The sequence below is a fragment of the Lates calcarifer genome, linkage group LG16_LG22 (assembly GCF_001640805.2).
Source record: "Lates calcarifer isolate ASB-BC8 linkage group LG16_LG22, TLL_Latcal_v3, whole genome shotgun sequence".
NCBI lineage: Eukaryota > Metazoa > Chordata > Actinopteri > Centropomidae > Lates > Lates calcarifer.
In genome coordinates, this window is record NC_066848.1 from 7,464,120 (window position 1) to 7,479,855 (window position 15,736).

At 40.9% G+C, this 15,736-nt stretch overlaps 2 protein-coding genes across 2 annotated transcripts in view; one reads left to right on the forward strand and one right to left on the reverse strand.

Moving 5' to 3' along the window:
- The window catches only part of wdfy4 (WDFY family member 4), a 37,854-nt gene extending 29,269 nt beyond the window's left edge, over positions 1-8,585 (reverse strand). Inside the window, 13 exon segments of the mRNA XM_051076482.1 lie at positions 49-239; positions 387-488; positions 717-847; positions 1,145-1,284; positions 1,372-1,604; positions 2,788-2,948; positions 3,291-3,480; positions 3,965-4,154; positions 4,246-4,374; positions 4,603-4,727; positions 5,554-5,665; positions 6,852-7,109; positions 8,373-8,585. Of these exon segments, the coding sequence (XP_050932439.1) occupies positions 49-239; positions 387-488; positions 717-847; positions 1,145-1,284; positions 1,372-1,604; positions 2,788-2,948; positions 3,291-3,480; positions 3,965-4,154; positions 4,246-4,374; positions 4,603-4,727; positions 5,554-5,665; positions 6,852-7,109; positions 8,373-8,393 (1,983 nt within the window). The 5' untranslated portion in view covers positions 8,394-8,585.
- A 1,413-nt stretch (positions 8,586-9,998) lies between these two features.
- On the forward strand, positions 9,999-15,476 carry si:ch211-223a10.1 (palmitoyltransferase ZDHHC17). Its single transcript, XM_018684269.1, is given in 11 exon segments — positions 9,999-10,301; positions 10,906-10,922; positions 10,924-11,042; positions 11,159-11,269; positions 11,377-11,509; positions 12,034-12,212; positions 12,366-12,439; positions 12,621-12,783; positions 12,872-12,954; positions 13,269-13,459; positions 13,893-15,476. Coding segments are annotated over 11 exon segments (1,680 nt in total). The 5' UTR covers positions 9,999-10,180; the 3' UTR covers positions 14,382-15,476.
- Positions 15,477-15,736: the final 260 nt, after the last annotated feature.

Here is a 15,736-nt window from a genome sequence, read left to right on the forward strand (position 1 = left end):
CTGAGATCACTGAATACTTGAATGTTTCTGGGTGTATGTGGGCTGTACCTGCAAAAGGTCCCACTTCAACCCAAGTTCCTGCTGTGTTGAGGAGCAGAGGGCTCCTATGGCTGTACTCATGAACTCCTCAGGGTTAATCTCAGCTAGTTGCTCCAAAATGCTGAGGGTTGGACCTCGATACCGATCCTCATCCAAGAAGATCTTTATGTAGGGAACCATGCCAAGGTCTCGCACTGAAACTGAAATATACATGCAAAACGTCACTATATAACAGTAGTGTCTAGCCTTAACGTAAAATAAACACAACATTTTTGCAAATGGTGACAGCGCATGGAATATACAAAACTAGTAATTATTGGACATGTTAAAGAAATTAATGTGTATACCTGTGTTTTTGATCGAACGCAAAGTAAGAGTTGACACAACTTGAAGCATACAGGTAGTGAGCAGTCTCTCACTGTCTTCCACACAAGGCAGCTGGTGGGGATCTAAAGAGGACAAGGACTTCAGATGCACATTACACAGCAAACAGATAACAAGTAGCAGTGTTGCATGTCAAATTTGCAGGCTGAGCTGCAGTTGCAGGCCAAGGGCAGAGGTGTTGCTCAAACCCAAATTCACAGTAATGATGTGTTGTTTTGCAAACAATGACTCTTTGTCTACCCTTGTATAATTGTGGTTACATCAGAAGATGAAAAATAAATGTTGGTTCATACTTATTTGAGAGGAAGAGACAACCCCGGCCTTCCTGAGGATCTTAGCTCTCCTACGAAGTTCCCCAAGCAGCAGCTCCAACAGACCCCAGTCACTCAACACCTCAACTAGTAAACCACTGTGCACTGTCATCCTAGAGCACAGAAGATAAACCTTACTCAGCATGAATCAAGGAAGAAACATGTAAAAACAAAGCTCCTCTCAAGCAGATACCACCTGTGGAGATGGTTATTAATTCAAATAGAAACATACTGTACTTATACCTAAAATTGGCATCTTTATCCTGTCTTACCTTCCCTGTGTACATTTGCCTAAATTATTAGACTAATCAAGCTGTTGCAGTACCATTTGGGAAAAGGTTTTAGTTACTTCTGACAACTGTAAGAGAAGTTGTCAGAAGGAGTAAAATATATGAACTAGCACTGCTCACCTGTGAAAACATTTAAGAGCCACCACTCCAAAGTCTATCCCTGCCACCCCTCCAGCCAGTGTCCCAGCCCAAATCTGCTTCAGCACACTCAGCAGTGCACGCAAGGTCTCATGGGGGATATAGTTCAACTTAAATACAACCTGTAGGAAATCCAGCATTTAATCAGACATTGTATGCATGTTGTATCAAAGAGAAATACAAGCACAGGGACTTTAACGTGAACATACCATCTCTAGCAGTGAAAAGAATAGTTTTTGGACAGGTGCTGGTTTCCGCCACACACAGGCAGCAACTTGGGCCATTGACTGGACAGTCCACTCCAAGAGGAAGAAATTGGCTGGATCCCTCTCCCATATTGTCTGCAGGGTCCGAAGAAGCTGGCAGCACAGCAGAGAATCCTGGGAACGAAGCAAGGAGGCCTGAAGCAGGTGGAAGGCCTGCAGGTTTTTTACTGCTAAGCCTGGAGACAAAGGATACATTAGAAGAATGAGCTTTCACTCCTTTGAAACAGGTTAAATTGAATAGAATGTAGTCTGCATATTTGTTTATCTTAACTTTTTGTTGTGGGACAGAATGTGTTATGGTTAGTCTATCACACACATTGCTGCAAAACAATATCACCTTGAGGTCAATTTAGTCAAAAGATGTTTTGAATGTAAAGCTTGATTTATCTGACTGTGCTCTGGCAAGGTCAGTCAGTCAATTTCATAGAAAAAGGAAACCCAATAAATTATAAACAACCTTTAACACACAGAACACACTGAATCCCATAAGCCAATTGAGTTATACATACATAGATAGATTGAACAAACACCATAACATGCATGAAGGCTAAAGAAAAGTAGCATAATCTGCCTTGATAGAGTTTGTTTGCTGTATTGTCAAAATATTTAGAGAAGGCTTTAGATTTGGGAGCCAAAACACACTTGTGTTTGTTGTGAATAAATACGTACCTGGTTAGTAATAGGATTCATTTTCACACTTAATCAAAATTGCATCAGAATCAAATAAGATCAGCACAAAACAGTCCCTGGACTCTCTGCTGGAAAGAGGTCTACTCCTCGATGTGATAGATGGATTCCGAGTGTGTGTGTCTAGTGTGTATGTTTGGATGGGTATGTGTGTGTTTATTATGGACACTCCATTTATGAGTGTTAGATGGAGGTGTGTGTGCATCTATGATAGATGGCTGGTTGCTGTAGGCCAGTGGTGAATGGATGTGGGGCATCCTAACAGAGTTAGAGGGGAAGCCTCCACTTCATCATCCCAGACATAATCACCTCAGCTTCCCGTTAACCTGAGGGGTGTTGTGCACTGCAGCAGGGTAGCTGTGGGGGAGTGGAGAGTCAGGGTGTGTGGGAAACCAGGGAAACGGGGAAAGGGGGTGGTGCACTTTGGGTGGGTTATATGAGGGCAAAAGTGCAAAGGAGGGATGAACTGTGTGGTCATTTGGGGGGCCCATTCCCCTCCCTACGCCTATCTTTGCTGAGCCACGCAAGTGATAATAATTAGATGGTTTTGAGTGTTCATTTGGAAGGGATGTTTCAGAGTTTATCCTCATGGTACAATCAACTGTTAGAAATAATTAGGGAGTGGTGACCAGAGAATAACAAAGCAGAATTCATGCTGAAGACTTGACCTACCTTTGGTGAGAGGTGGATCAAACTTAAAGTTTGGAGGCTGGGGGTTGGTAACGCAAAGAGCCACTTTCAGCTCAGTTTTTCCAAGCAGGGTGAAAGATGCAATGAGAGCCAGCAACTCCTCCACAGGCTGAAACTGATCCTTGGGCACACCTTCCTCACAGCTTATGGCAGTTTAATGATAGGAGACAAAAAAGTACAGTTAAATGAAAAGGAAAGAGAAATAAAGATTTCTTTGTACTGACACAAAGAGCAGACAAATTACATTTATGTGAATTACTGCACCCTTTGAAGGGGCTGTATTTTTACACCATGACATTCCGCTTACTTTCTCAGAATGCCTATTTACTCTTGCCTTAAAAAAATCAGACAAAAATCTAATTATTTTGATGCCTTTTCATTTCTTTAAACAAGACAAATGTCCTGTCTAGGTGGACTCATTCACTACTAGTCCTAAAATCTCATAGCCGTTTCATTCTTGTTCTATTCATGTCCTTTTATCTCACCATTTTAGGATGTTCTCAAGGACCTGGTAGCCGTTGTTGGTGTCAAACTCGATGAAGAGGGCTGTATTGTGGGGATAGGTGTCTCTAATGAAGCTAAACACAGCCACAGCCACCTCAGCTAGCAGCGGTCCTGAGACGTCAGCACTGATGTGCAACAGGTTTTGGATGCAGATACGCACACAGTTCTTGCCTAATGCGGAAAAGGCAGTGTTCTTGGTAAGTTAAGTTGTAATTGCTCTGAGATACACATCAAAACACAGTCAGCACACAGTTTTCAATTCAAGAAATCACCACAAACAAATAATGGTTCACTTAACTTAGGACTGTTTTCCGTGATATCAGTACATAAAGAATAAAATGTAATGTCTTGATATCCAAAACAAATGAAAGTAAACTAACATCTGAGTGAATCATCTGTGCTCATAGATGCATCATGTGAAACATACTTGCAGTGCATCTGTCTGCTAGGGTGAGGTCATGTGCCTCTGTGTAATCAACTCATTACTGGGGCAAAAATATCTGGCTGCACAAATAACTTCCCCTAATAAAATCTAATTATTCACTTTCTGCACAATCTCATTGGTGGAACAGAATCTATTATTGGAAGCAGACTATTAAATGAATATAAGCTTAACAGAAGTGTTTCTTATCCTAGCAGTTTTGAGTTACCTCACCTAGCAAGTTCGGGACAGTGTTGTTTGTCGCTACAGCAGAGACAGCCTTGAGGATGCGGGAGGCCTGGTGCCTCCAGGGGGCGCTGGTCTGATCCCATAGTGATGTGAGGCCAATGATAAGACACTGCAATTCTTGAGCTTCCACCAGTCTCTCCACATTGGTGGGCTGCCTACAGAGCTGAAGGAGAACCTGGAGTAGAACAGAATAGAACATGCATGATGTAGAGGAAAAATTATACAAGTAAACCAAAATGTGAAATGAGGCTATTGCCTCAACAGACCTGTGTTAGTGGTTCCTGAAAAGTCTCTTCTATGGCCATGTTCTCCTTTTTAGCTGGAAGGCATACTAGCAGGTACAGACATTTCACCAAAGCAGCAGGGAGCCCTGGGTTTATACTGGACAATATATCCTACAAACACACACACCAGTATTCACATTTTGATTATCTAAAAACAAAAAGCATTCATTTGACCCCAATGACTAACGATTTAGCGAAAGAAACTGTAGAAAAAATGTCTTTATTTTCAGAAAAAATTTACAACCATAATACTACTATTAATAATAACCCATGTTGTCCTAGTTTTTGGAATTTTGAACATTGAAAATTCACTTCATTTTAACTTTTAATATCACTCACTGAGGTGTCGGCTGTCAGTAGCAAAAGGGACTTTAACAGCAGCCATCCTGGACTTTCTCTTGTTTCACGATTCGTGTGCTCATCCAGCCTCTGGAAGAACTGCACCACCTCTTCACGAGCCACCTCTGAAAATACAAGACTCAATATTTACTGAACCGTGACCCCAGAAGACTAAGAGTAATAAACAAACAAGACAGAGAGACTGCTACATACTGTAGCTGCTTCTCTTCAGTATCTACTGTCACAGAAATAATTAAAATCTAAATCCATATTTCAGTCAATTCTACTAGTGTTCAAATCAAAATCAATATGCATATCTGAGAAGATTGTGGTTGGGTATGTTTTCTCACAAAGGTTTCACTTCTATTTCCTGAAATGAAAAATTGTATTTATTTTGGCAGGTGTGAGAGATGGGGATACAAAACAGTTCCTAAACAGTAAATTATTTTAAGATGACAGTAGTGTGAACCTAAAAAGACCAGCTGATCTTCAAATTGAGAAAGAAAACTCACTCTTTTTCTTGTTTGTAAAATAGTTAAGAAGTAACTACTACATGCTCCATGTTAGCACCTTATCAAACTTGGACCTATATCAGAGCTTAATCACAAAACAGAAGTGTCTACTTCCCTAAAAACTAAGTTTCTCCTTACAGTCTCCAGAAAAATACTATTATACATAAACAGCCAGCAACAGAAGAAGTAAGACAAGTGAGAGACAGGGAGACAGACAACTGATAGAACATCAGCCTCTTGAAGCATCCCAGCTTCAAAAAATGAACTATGTATGAGGTGTTATGAACTTTTCTGAACAAAATGAAAAACATGTACTGAGCACAACTGACACACACTGACAGCACAGTTAAAAAGCAGAAGCAGATAGGAGGTAGAAAGTCCCTCTACCTGAAAGTAACTGAACTGTACTGTATGCACTGATATGACCAGTTGTTTGTACCTGCAGGCCTTTCTGCCAGTCTGCTGTGGATATTACAGATAACAGTGTCAGCAGTGAGAGCTGCAAGTCCCTTCACATCCAAACCATCAAGTCTGCCACCATCCTCACAGACCTGGGATCAGAAGGAAGAGTGTCCATCATACACAGATACTGAAGTGCAAAAACATAACTGCTCTGAAAGGTTTAAATAACACAGATGTGAGAATCTGTAAAAAAAAAAAATCTGTGAATATAATGACAAATCTGAATTATATTGAGGTGTTTTTGTTCGTCCCATTCATTGAGAGTATTAAGGGACATACAATTAATGGCATAAATTTTTGCTAACTGTGTTAGGCCATCTGTGAGGTTTTGAGGACCGTACCCACTATATACTGTATCTCTACATTATGATATTCAGTGAAGCAACCACATTATAGGTGGATCTCAAGTCATTTGCTAATGCACTACACTATAAATAATAGAAGCCAATGCGTACCATAAGCTTTTTTCAGTTCCATAAGAGGATATCGCATTTCACTGAGTTTGCTATTCTAAAGCGAGGCCTGTGTGTTCTGGTCAAATCTCTGGTCATGAGGCTTATCCACACACCCACAAACATACACACGTAGACACACAAACACACAAACCTAAGAGCGATTATGTCAACAGCTGTAAGCCCGATCAATGGTGTTATACACACACACGGATCAGTGATGGAATTTACACAGAATGTGTGCATGTGTAAAAAAAAGATGGGATGTAGCTTCATAACTGTGATGCAATTCAGGCACTGAGAATGAGAAATTCCTCTTTTTCCACTTAATCAAAGTGAGGCCCGAAGCTATGGTTCTGAGGCACTTTTGTATTTCATGTGATCATCCAGTGAACTGTACCTATTTACTGAGAGAGCACATACAAATTCATTCCAGGGACAGTGCAGTGATGGGATCAGCTGAGGCCTAAACATCTGACTGCCAACTGATGTTGTTTTAATTGTTCATTCAAGCAGTCTGGAACAGTTTTTGAAATCACAGTGCCCTGAAGTATCCATTTAACCTTTTCAAGGTTGGCCATTAATTAGTACTGTGGATTTAAATCCATTTTATATCCTCCGACCATGATCCATTAATGATTCTCCAGTTGATAGCCTCTATTTGTTTGATTAAAGAATTTTACAAACGAAAAACTCCCACTTCATTCAGAAAAGAAAATAAATAACACCCTTCATTGATTGATGAACTGCAAAATAGAACTCTTATGAATGGGTGAACAATAACACACAAACAGGCGCACATTCTCATCCTGGTGGTCCATACCTGTATGTAGAGAGGTAGGACTTTGACTAGATGTTCCTCTCTCTGCCCTAAAAGAACACGGTCAGTTCTGTGGTCATGGCTCAAATATGTGTTAATTCCAAGCTCCTGTAGTTGCTCTCTGAGCACTTGTGAGAGTTGGGGGTTCATACATGAGCCCTCCTCTTTCAGCTCCTTTAACTCCACAGAGACAGATAACTCCCCTGAAGCACTCAGCTCTCCAGTTTCCTTATTGATCCTCTCCCCTTTAGCAGTCTGGTCCTGGAGGGAAAAAAGAGAGTCAAATGAGAGATGAGAAATCCTTAGACTGTTTCATCTTTTTTTAGAAATCCTGACTCCACATAATATCCAAAATATCTTTTAATCATATTTCCTTGGTCTGTCTCACTTCCTCAGATAAATTTGTCTTGCACCAAACCCTCTTCCCCTACCCACTGAGGACATTGTCTACATTGAGAAATCACCAGACAGAAGAACTGACCTCTGGCAGTCATGTGCCACTCAGTCATTAACTGGTTATCAACCCTTTGTGAGGGATCCCTACAGTAACGGATGGCCAATTTTCAGTAATTGGAGGGATGTAATACCAGTAAATGCAATCTTTGAAAGCTGAAACCTCACATGTTGAAAACTTTTCAAACTTCAAATCCTCCACTGCATGGACTAAATTTACCTCTCATTTTTTTATACCATGTAGTAATAATACTTCCTTTCATCCAGTACAGTATTTAACCACCAACAGTAATTGTGCAACAGTTTGGTAATACCTTAACAGTCCTGTCACTATCAAGTAAAAGAAATGTGAATAATAGAACATTTGAAAGTACAGGATAATTTGAGGTGCACATATGGAAAAGATAGTGAAACTGGATGTTTTGTTCTCACAAAAATCAAACAAATGTGACAATGATAAGATGCTGGGATGTTCAAGTCCCTGTAGTCCCTGTAGTTTGAAGTCCTTCACCCAGGAGTCTGCTAATGTGAGTTTTACACTTCTGTCGCACCAGGTGTAGAAGAGGAGTCCTGCTTTCAAGTAGACATCTTACTATTAGACCGAGGCTTAACTGAGTGGATTGTTTCCTCATTACAGTGATATTATTTTGGGCACTTTCTGTTTTGAGACACCTGTGATTGGCAATGGGGGATTTTTTTAGAGAACTGCTGAACTGATAAGCCAGAGCAAGTAGACTCAGTTATGATGGCACAGTAAGTAAAGAGAGAGTCAGTTCACACTCCATAGTAATTTATTAATACTTTGATGTTTCCTCATGTGATTATTGTTCTGTGTGAAATGAGAGCGTGTAAGAGACCGACAGCAAGAAAGGGCAAAAATATCCAAAGTCAAACTCCTTACTGGAAAAACAGCACATAACTCTATTGCGTTTTACAGTGCCATGTAGTCGAGTATGTCAAATTAAAGTTGTATACATGATCACATGAACAGTATCACTTCTCACACCTTCAATATGCTTTTAAAAAGGAAAATAATTGTTGCAATACACACTTAAGTCCTCATATTCTTACCTGTACTTGTGTAAGAGCCATCTGGGAGTTTCTCTAGGAGCACACTGTCATCTCTGTTGTGTTATTCCAACTGAGTGAGTGGTCTGTCTCTGTTTCCATGTCAGAAGGAAAAGACAAGCACAGACCTGCTAAGACATGACTAGCACCCACTATGTGGACCCTCCTGTAAAAATACCCGCCCCTTTACTAATCTGCATCAAGCAGACTGAACTTTGAACAAGCAGAGCAACTCACATCAGCTGGCCCAGGTCATGTGCCTTCTTACTTCCTTAAAGAAGCAGAAGTGAAAAACTGTTGTTTAGCTGGTTGGATGGGGCCCTCCCACTGCTGCTCACTGCAGCTCAAACAAGAGTCGCTTTGCTTTTTATAGATGTGTCGTGTTAAGACTGGCATGATATGAGTCCCAAAAGCAGCATGACACCATGATTCACCAAAGAAGCCACCTTGTAATTACAGGTTTATGTGGATAAATATGAAGACTTTAACTTGTAGGTGAACAGCTAGACAATTTTCTTTGTCTACTGACAATGGCTGGAAAATAATACAGGCCTGTTTTACTGTGTTTAACAGTGTTCAATTGGTCTTGTAAAGAAAGAAGAGAACAGTTAGATCTGTTAAATCTTGTTTTCTTACAATAAAAGACCAATCAATTTAGGACAGTCAGATTTAGAGTTTTGTTTTTTCCCATCGTATTAGTTCACGGACTGGGCTTTCAACTACAAGGAGTGTGTTAGTGTTGTTTGAGTGCTTTAGACTGGCAAACCTGTGTTTGATTTGAATCACAGCAATGCTGACATAACATGGCTAAACAGCGTCATCTTGCGGGGTTTAATGATGTAAAAATACGCCAGATATTCACCCGTTTACTGGCTGAAGATATTTTAGCTGTAAAACGACAAGTGTAACCAGTGACATTAATGACGCAGCCGTCATTAATATTGGTTGTTATCTGTGGTTTTCCTGCGCTGTTATGATGCATGCTAACCCAGTGGGTATTTGAGCACTGAAACTGAATTAACTTATTACTTATGAATTATTATACCTTCCACCTAATATTAAAAGTCAGACTATCTACAGTGAAAGGAGCATGCAAACTTTGACTACAAAAAGCGAACACAAAGAGTGTAGACACTAATTAACATAGCTACCTCCAACAGTCAGCAGCACAGCACTTTGGCTAAACTCAAACTGTCGCATTGTTTCCACCGGCGGTGTCAACTAACCTTTGCATGACAGCATGTGCCATGGATACACCGACGTTTATCCCCTTCGTGCCTAAAAAGTGGGGACTTCAGCTGCAATTACCTCTGTATCGTACCTGAAACGAATGAAACGCTGGCGAACCTACACGGGATGGTCATTACATGGCATATACTCACAAACTATGATGCCTTTTCCTTCAAATGATAAATAACGTTTTTTTTTTTTTGCCATTTATGACTCTACGTTGCGTCAAAAAGTTGCAAAAATACTCTAAGCTAATAGCGTGTGTGGGGGAAGTTCTGCCTCAATATGTCAAACTGCTAAGTAATATTTGAGGGAGTATTTTTAGGGAACACGTGCGTTGTTGACGCCCTGACGTTATGGGTCATGTGCTCGTCTCTAACCAATGAGGTGTCCAGGGCGTGGTTTGCCTCAATCAGTTGTTTAGCACAATAAAATCTGCCCCGTTACTTTGCTCCGAAAGATGATCTCCCTTCTCAGTTTACATTGTGATGTTGTAGCGCTTCGTCCAAGGAGCTGATTTTGTTTCCGTTGCAGTTTGCAGTCTGTGGAAACAATCAGCGGCCCTCTGTGCTCTCATCATAATGCACCCGATGCCCGTGTGCTCCGTCAGCGGTGGAGACATATTTGACTGTATACAGAGAGGAAATATTGAACAGTGTATACTCATCATTCAAAATGACCGATCAGTCCTCAAGCAAAAAGGTAAGGTAGAATAAGATATAATAATGGATCCTTTCTTGATTTTGTCTGTGTTGCTCTTTCATTTACAGCATGTGTAAGAGACTGCAGGCCACTATACTACTACTGTGTTCCTGTGTTTTTAGTCTGTCAGTGGTTTTATTTCCTGATTTGCTCAAGTTGCTCAAGTGGTTTGCCAAGAGAATAGACCTGTCATACCTTTGTCATATGTCTGTAATAAACATCTGTTGGACTCATATGACTAGTCTAAATAATGATGTGGGAAACTTATAGTCCTGAACAAGTATAATTTTACATTATATTGTTTTCAGTGTCTCCTGATGTGATTTTGTCCAAATGCTGAGGAGAAACCTAACCCCACCGCAGCTTCTCTGTGAGATGGTCTGGCACAGATCTAGATGGACAGATCCTGTGACAACACTGCACAAAGTCACACTGTGCCAAAGGGAACCCTAACCCCAACTCCAAAGGGTTTTAACAATCAGCAGGCTAACACACCGTGCACTTGTGTCAGGCTTACATTGTTAGTCACAGAGACAGCAGATAAAATGTGAAGGTCAGCATCTTCAAACCTGACTGCGATATGCTTGTGTGTGTCTTCATCCAGGCTGGGGTGGTTTCACCCCTACTCCACTACGCTGCCCTCCATGGTAACCGTGCCCTGGTTGACCTTTTCCTTAGTAATGGAGCTAACCCTAACCTGACATGTGATGCAGGACAGACAGCCTTTCATTTTGCCTGCAGGTGAGAACTAGGTCTCCAGTGTTAAATACACCTGGCTGGATTCTCAAGGTGATAATGTCTTTTTGTTCTTTATTTGATCCTGTGTAATAACAGTTTGTACTTTTGACTCCCATTAGGCAAGGGAACATCTATATTATACACCAAATGATGCAGTATGGAGCTGATTTACGCCTCATAGACCTGCAGGGAAAAACATCACTGCACCATGCAGTCACTGGGGGCAATATGTGAGTGGAGGAAACAACACATCACTCAGTTGTTTTTGTCTTTGTGTTACTACACAGTCACACACAGACATATTACACACACACTAATTGTATGTTATCATTCCCAGTGTTGCAGTTCATTATCTGTGGGAGACAGGAATGTTCCGGTTCTCAGACACAGACATGTACCAGGTGACACCCCTACACTTGGCTGCATCCACCGGCAACACAGAGGTGGTCCGGTATTTGCTCAGAGACCAGGTATGATACAGTCTAGTTTTTCTACGCATTTACATGCTCTAGCTGACTAAATGTGTTACACAGGGGCATTGTCTAACAGTTTAGAAGCTCCAAAAAGCTGAAATAAACAGCTGGCTGGTGAAATATAACACATACTTATTAAACTGAAACCAAGATTTTCTCAGGGACTGGCAGCCCAAATCAGAGATAAAAGCAAGTTAGTGCTTTACTGGGATCATATGTACCAGAAAACACAGCTCTTTTGAGATGTTATTGTTGCTTGTCTGCTGGATGTGTGTCCATAACAACTTGATAATCCAAAGGGATATGAAGACTGTGTTTCTTATTTTAGTCTTTGTGCTCCCTAATGCTCAGTGCAGCTTTAAAGAAATGAAAATGTGGTTTTGATGTACACTGGGTTGCCATTGTACACAATTAGCTACACTGATGAGTTAAATCTGAAGATGCTTTTGTGAATAAGGACACAGTGCAGATGTGACCATCTTTTATCACCTGTGCGCCTCAACCCTCTGTTTGTATCTCAGAGATGTGCTGTGGATGCGGTTGACCAGCAGGGAGCGACAGCGCTTCATGTTGCAGCAGAGAGGGGTGTAGTGGAGGTGTGCTGGACACTGCTGCAGAGAACAGGATGCGGGATGCTCCATCAGAAGAACCATGGTGGCCTCACACCACTGGATCTCAGCAAACAGGGGAAAACATTTAGGTGAATCTGATGCCTCTAGAAATATCTGGGAAAAACATTGACTAGCACTAGTAGCCTTTAAAATATACAGTATGTTTGCTTTCCCAGATTACATTTTTCTCTTGGGATCCTAGTGCTGATTAATACATGGCTATACTGTGTATTTTTTTCTAGACATCAGCAACTCACTAAACTACTGAGTCGACACATTAATGAGCCAATACACCACAAGCCCAGAGAGTCTCATGGTAAATATCACTCTGTAGTTTTCATCACTCACTTAGCGATAAAAACAAGGGTGATGATAATGATGATAACAATGGTGATGATAATAGTGGAACTGTAACATTAAATGTGCTGTGTGTGTGTTTTTATGTTGAGTATATCATGTGTGCTGGTACATTTGTGTTATGTGTCGTTTCTCATCAGTTCTATATTACTGGACGATGTTTTTTCCAACTATGAGTGGAGCTGCCATCCTGCTAATAGCAGCCATGTTGGGGGGATACGGGGGTCTAATCTGCGGCTTGCTCTTCCCCTGGCTGGCCAGAAGCATCTTCACACAGTACCACCGCATGACAACATACCAAAGGTTTGACAAAAATTGTGGAACATGTGAAGTGTTTATCAGTAAGTCAGTGCATCTGTGATAATTAAGACTGCATCCATCTTCATTCCAGGTTGCCCAACCCAATCTACTTAGGAACCCTCATAGCTGGCTTGTTCCATTCTCTGCTCTGCTTCTATGGGAAAATAATGCTTAATATCCTTAATAAAAGGAAGCACATATATATTTTTGAATCATCTGGCTTTTTTTTAGCCCTGCTTGCAGTGCAGCATAAGGATTTCAGTGTTGGTTGGTCTGTTGATCACCTCTCATGTGCCACCACTGAGCCAATGTTTCTACTTGTACTCAGTGAATTTTCGGACACCCCACAAGCTTTTTTCTATTCAAAATGATCAACTGGCCAGTGCTCTCCTACTTGTCTTGCACCCACACATATACACAGTACAGCAAATGTAATACAGGATTTTTGTATATTAAAATGACAAGGGTACCTCCTTAACTTGTTGAATGCGTGTGGCCAAACAGTCCTCTGGTCCAGGTGTCTATGGTCCACTTCTCCCTAGTCTTCGGTTTATTCTGTAAGATTCTGACACAGGACCCCGGGACACTGGACAGAGCAGATGCAGATCCTCGATTCTCCTGTATCGCTGACTTGGTGGAGAACAACCAGAGCCCTCACCGGTTCTGTCCATACTGTGAGGTAGGACATTCACACTGGTCATGGTTCAGAGAGTAATAATATTTTGCAAAACCCCCATATCTACCTATGTATCTAGTTATCAGTCTTTTTGTCTAGATCTAGAAATGTACACACAGGTTTTCTCCTCTTGGTGTGTGCCTTCACTTGGTCTTCCCCAGAAAAATTCTTTATACAACCCTGCTATAAATCTCAGCAATGTAATGTATGTTTTAAAAAAGCGGCCAAGCTGGTTATATCCCATGGTGAAATTAAAAAGCAGTAACCTGGAAGTATAGGAAATATAGGAGATACAACATGTAACCTTGGTTTGCTTTTGAAAAAGGTTGAAAGTTAAAGATGCACCTTCTCTAGTTCATAGGCTACATCATACACTGGATTAGTTCTTACAAGTATCTTACTGTTCTTCCCACCCTTGTCTTTGTTTTCCTCATAGTTGTTTCAGCCTGACTACACTAAACACTGCAAGCTGTGTGAGGTGTGCATTAAAGACTATGACCATCACTGCCTTTTCCTCAACCGGTGTGTCGGCCGGGGTAACCACCGTCTCTTCCTCTTCTTCATCCTCTCCATGGTGATTGGCCACCTTCTTTTTGTTGCCACAGCAACAAGTTACCTGTATGACAAGATGCCCGCAGGCAGCCGCAGCTTGTCACCGTGGCTCACATTGTTAGGGGAGGAATTCTGGGTTGTGGTCATGATGGTTATGAATGCACTGACACTTTTGTGGGAGGTGTGGCTACTGACAGAGCAGTTTGAAGCCATCGCCACGGGAACGACCACCTACTTCAAACAGTGTGAGAACTCAGCACGACAGAGGTCACTAGGGCAGCGCTGGGTTATAGTGCTGTCATTTCTGCTGGAGGGTCGAAGACGGGTGGGCAGCGGGCAAACAAGAGAGGACAAAACTGCCATAGACATTTAAAACTGTCCTGTATGCAGCTGTTGTCATCATTGCTCACTATACATTCTCAGTTTACAGAGTCTTTGACGTGCACTCAACTTTGTGATAATGTCCTCTTTAGATGCAGTAACTCTAATGCCATATAACATGTTGTACTTGAATGTAAAATTTGTTCATATCCTAATATTCTATTTTAATACACAGTAGCCTATACAGTAGATTTGTCCACAATGTGGCTAGCAGGATAACTACCACTAAGAGTTTAGTCGTTCATCTAGTTTTTAGAGACCTCACTGAACACTTTTAAGATAACAGTGTTTTTGATTAACTTGTTGGTCAGCATTGTTCTGTGTGAAGTACTGGATATTTCTAAAACTGTGTTTTAGCAGGAAACACCACTGATGACATGAATACTCACATTCACAGCTGTATTTTTCTATTCCACATTATCTCCATACTTTTTTTTTAAACATCATTGTTACTGTTGCTTTAAATAAAAGTGTAACTCATACTGTAGATCAAGGTTATGAAGATTTTTGTACTCAGAACATTAGCAAGTTCTGTGATTAGCTAGTGATGATGGTTAATAACAGGTGCAGTGAAAAAGACTTTGTTCCTAACATAATGTCATTACCTCGCTGACCTGCTCCCGGTCATTTGTGCCATGACACTTCCTCTGCTCTCGCTAATGGGACATGCTCTTTTCATGCCTTCAATTACACACACTCATTTCCTATGTGTCCCTCAGGACCATATTTCTAGATTATAGATGATCTTCCCCACACCCCTCAGAGGCTGGTGTGCTGGACAATGTGAGTGGCTGTGTCATGTGATATAATTTAGTGTCTACCGCCTGTTATGCATATGGAGTAATTAAGATGAGTGCATGTAAGCCTATGAGTGCTTTTACTGTATTCCCCCATCCCTGGATCAGTGTTATTGTATTTAACTGGCTGCCACTTGTCGATATCACAGTATATTTTATATGTACTGATGTATTTTATCTCTGGTGACAGTTTCTTTTGGTTTCTAAGATGATACCTCATATGTGCCATGACGTGTTTTCTATGCTGTAGGAAAAATCTGTTTAAAAAAATAAAACTCACTTAAATCTGCCTTTCATATTAAAAAACTTTGTCTTTTGTCTCATTGTGTAGCTACAGAGAAACAGGCTTTTAAGAGCTTTTCCTTTTGATTTACATAAGCAAATCACCAGCAGCCAGAGCACTGAATTGTACTCTTGTGGGCAGAGAAAACGTACAGTGATAACATTTAAAGCAGAAACTCGTAATGTTTTTTAAACAGAAGTCAGCAGTTTTCACTTCTCCATCAAGTCAGCTCACTTCCTGAGTGACAGACAGACTAAAAATTCAGAT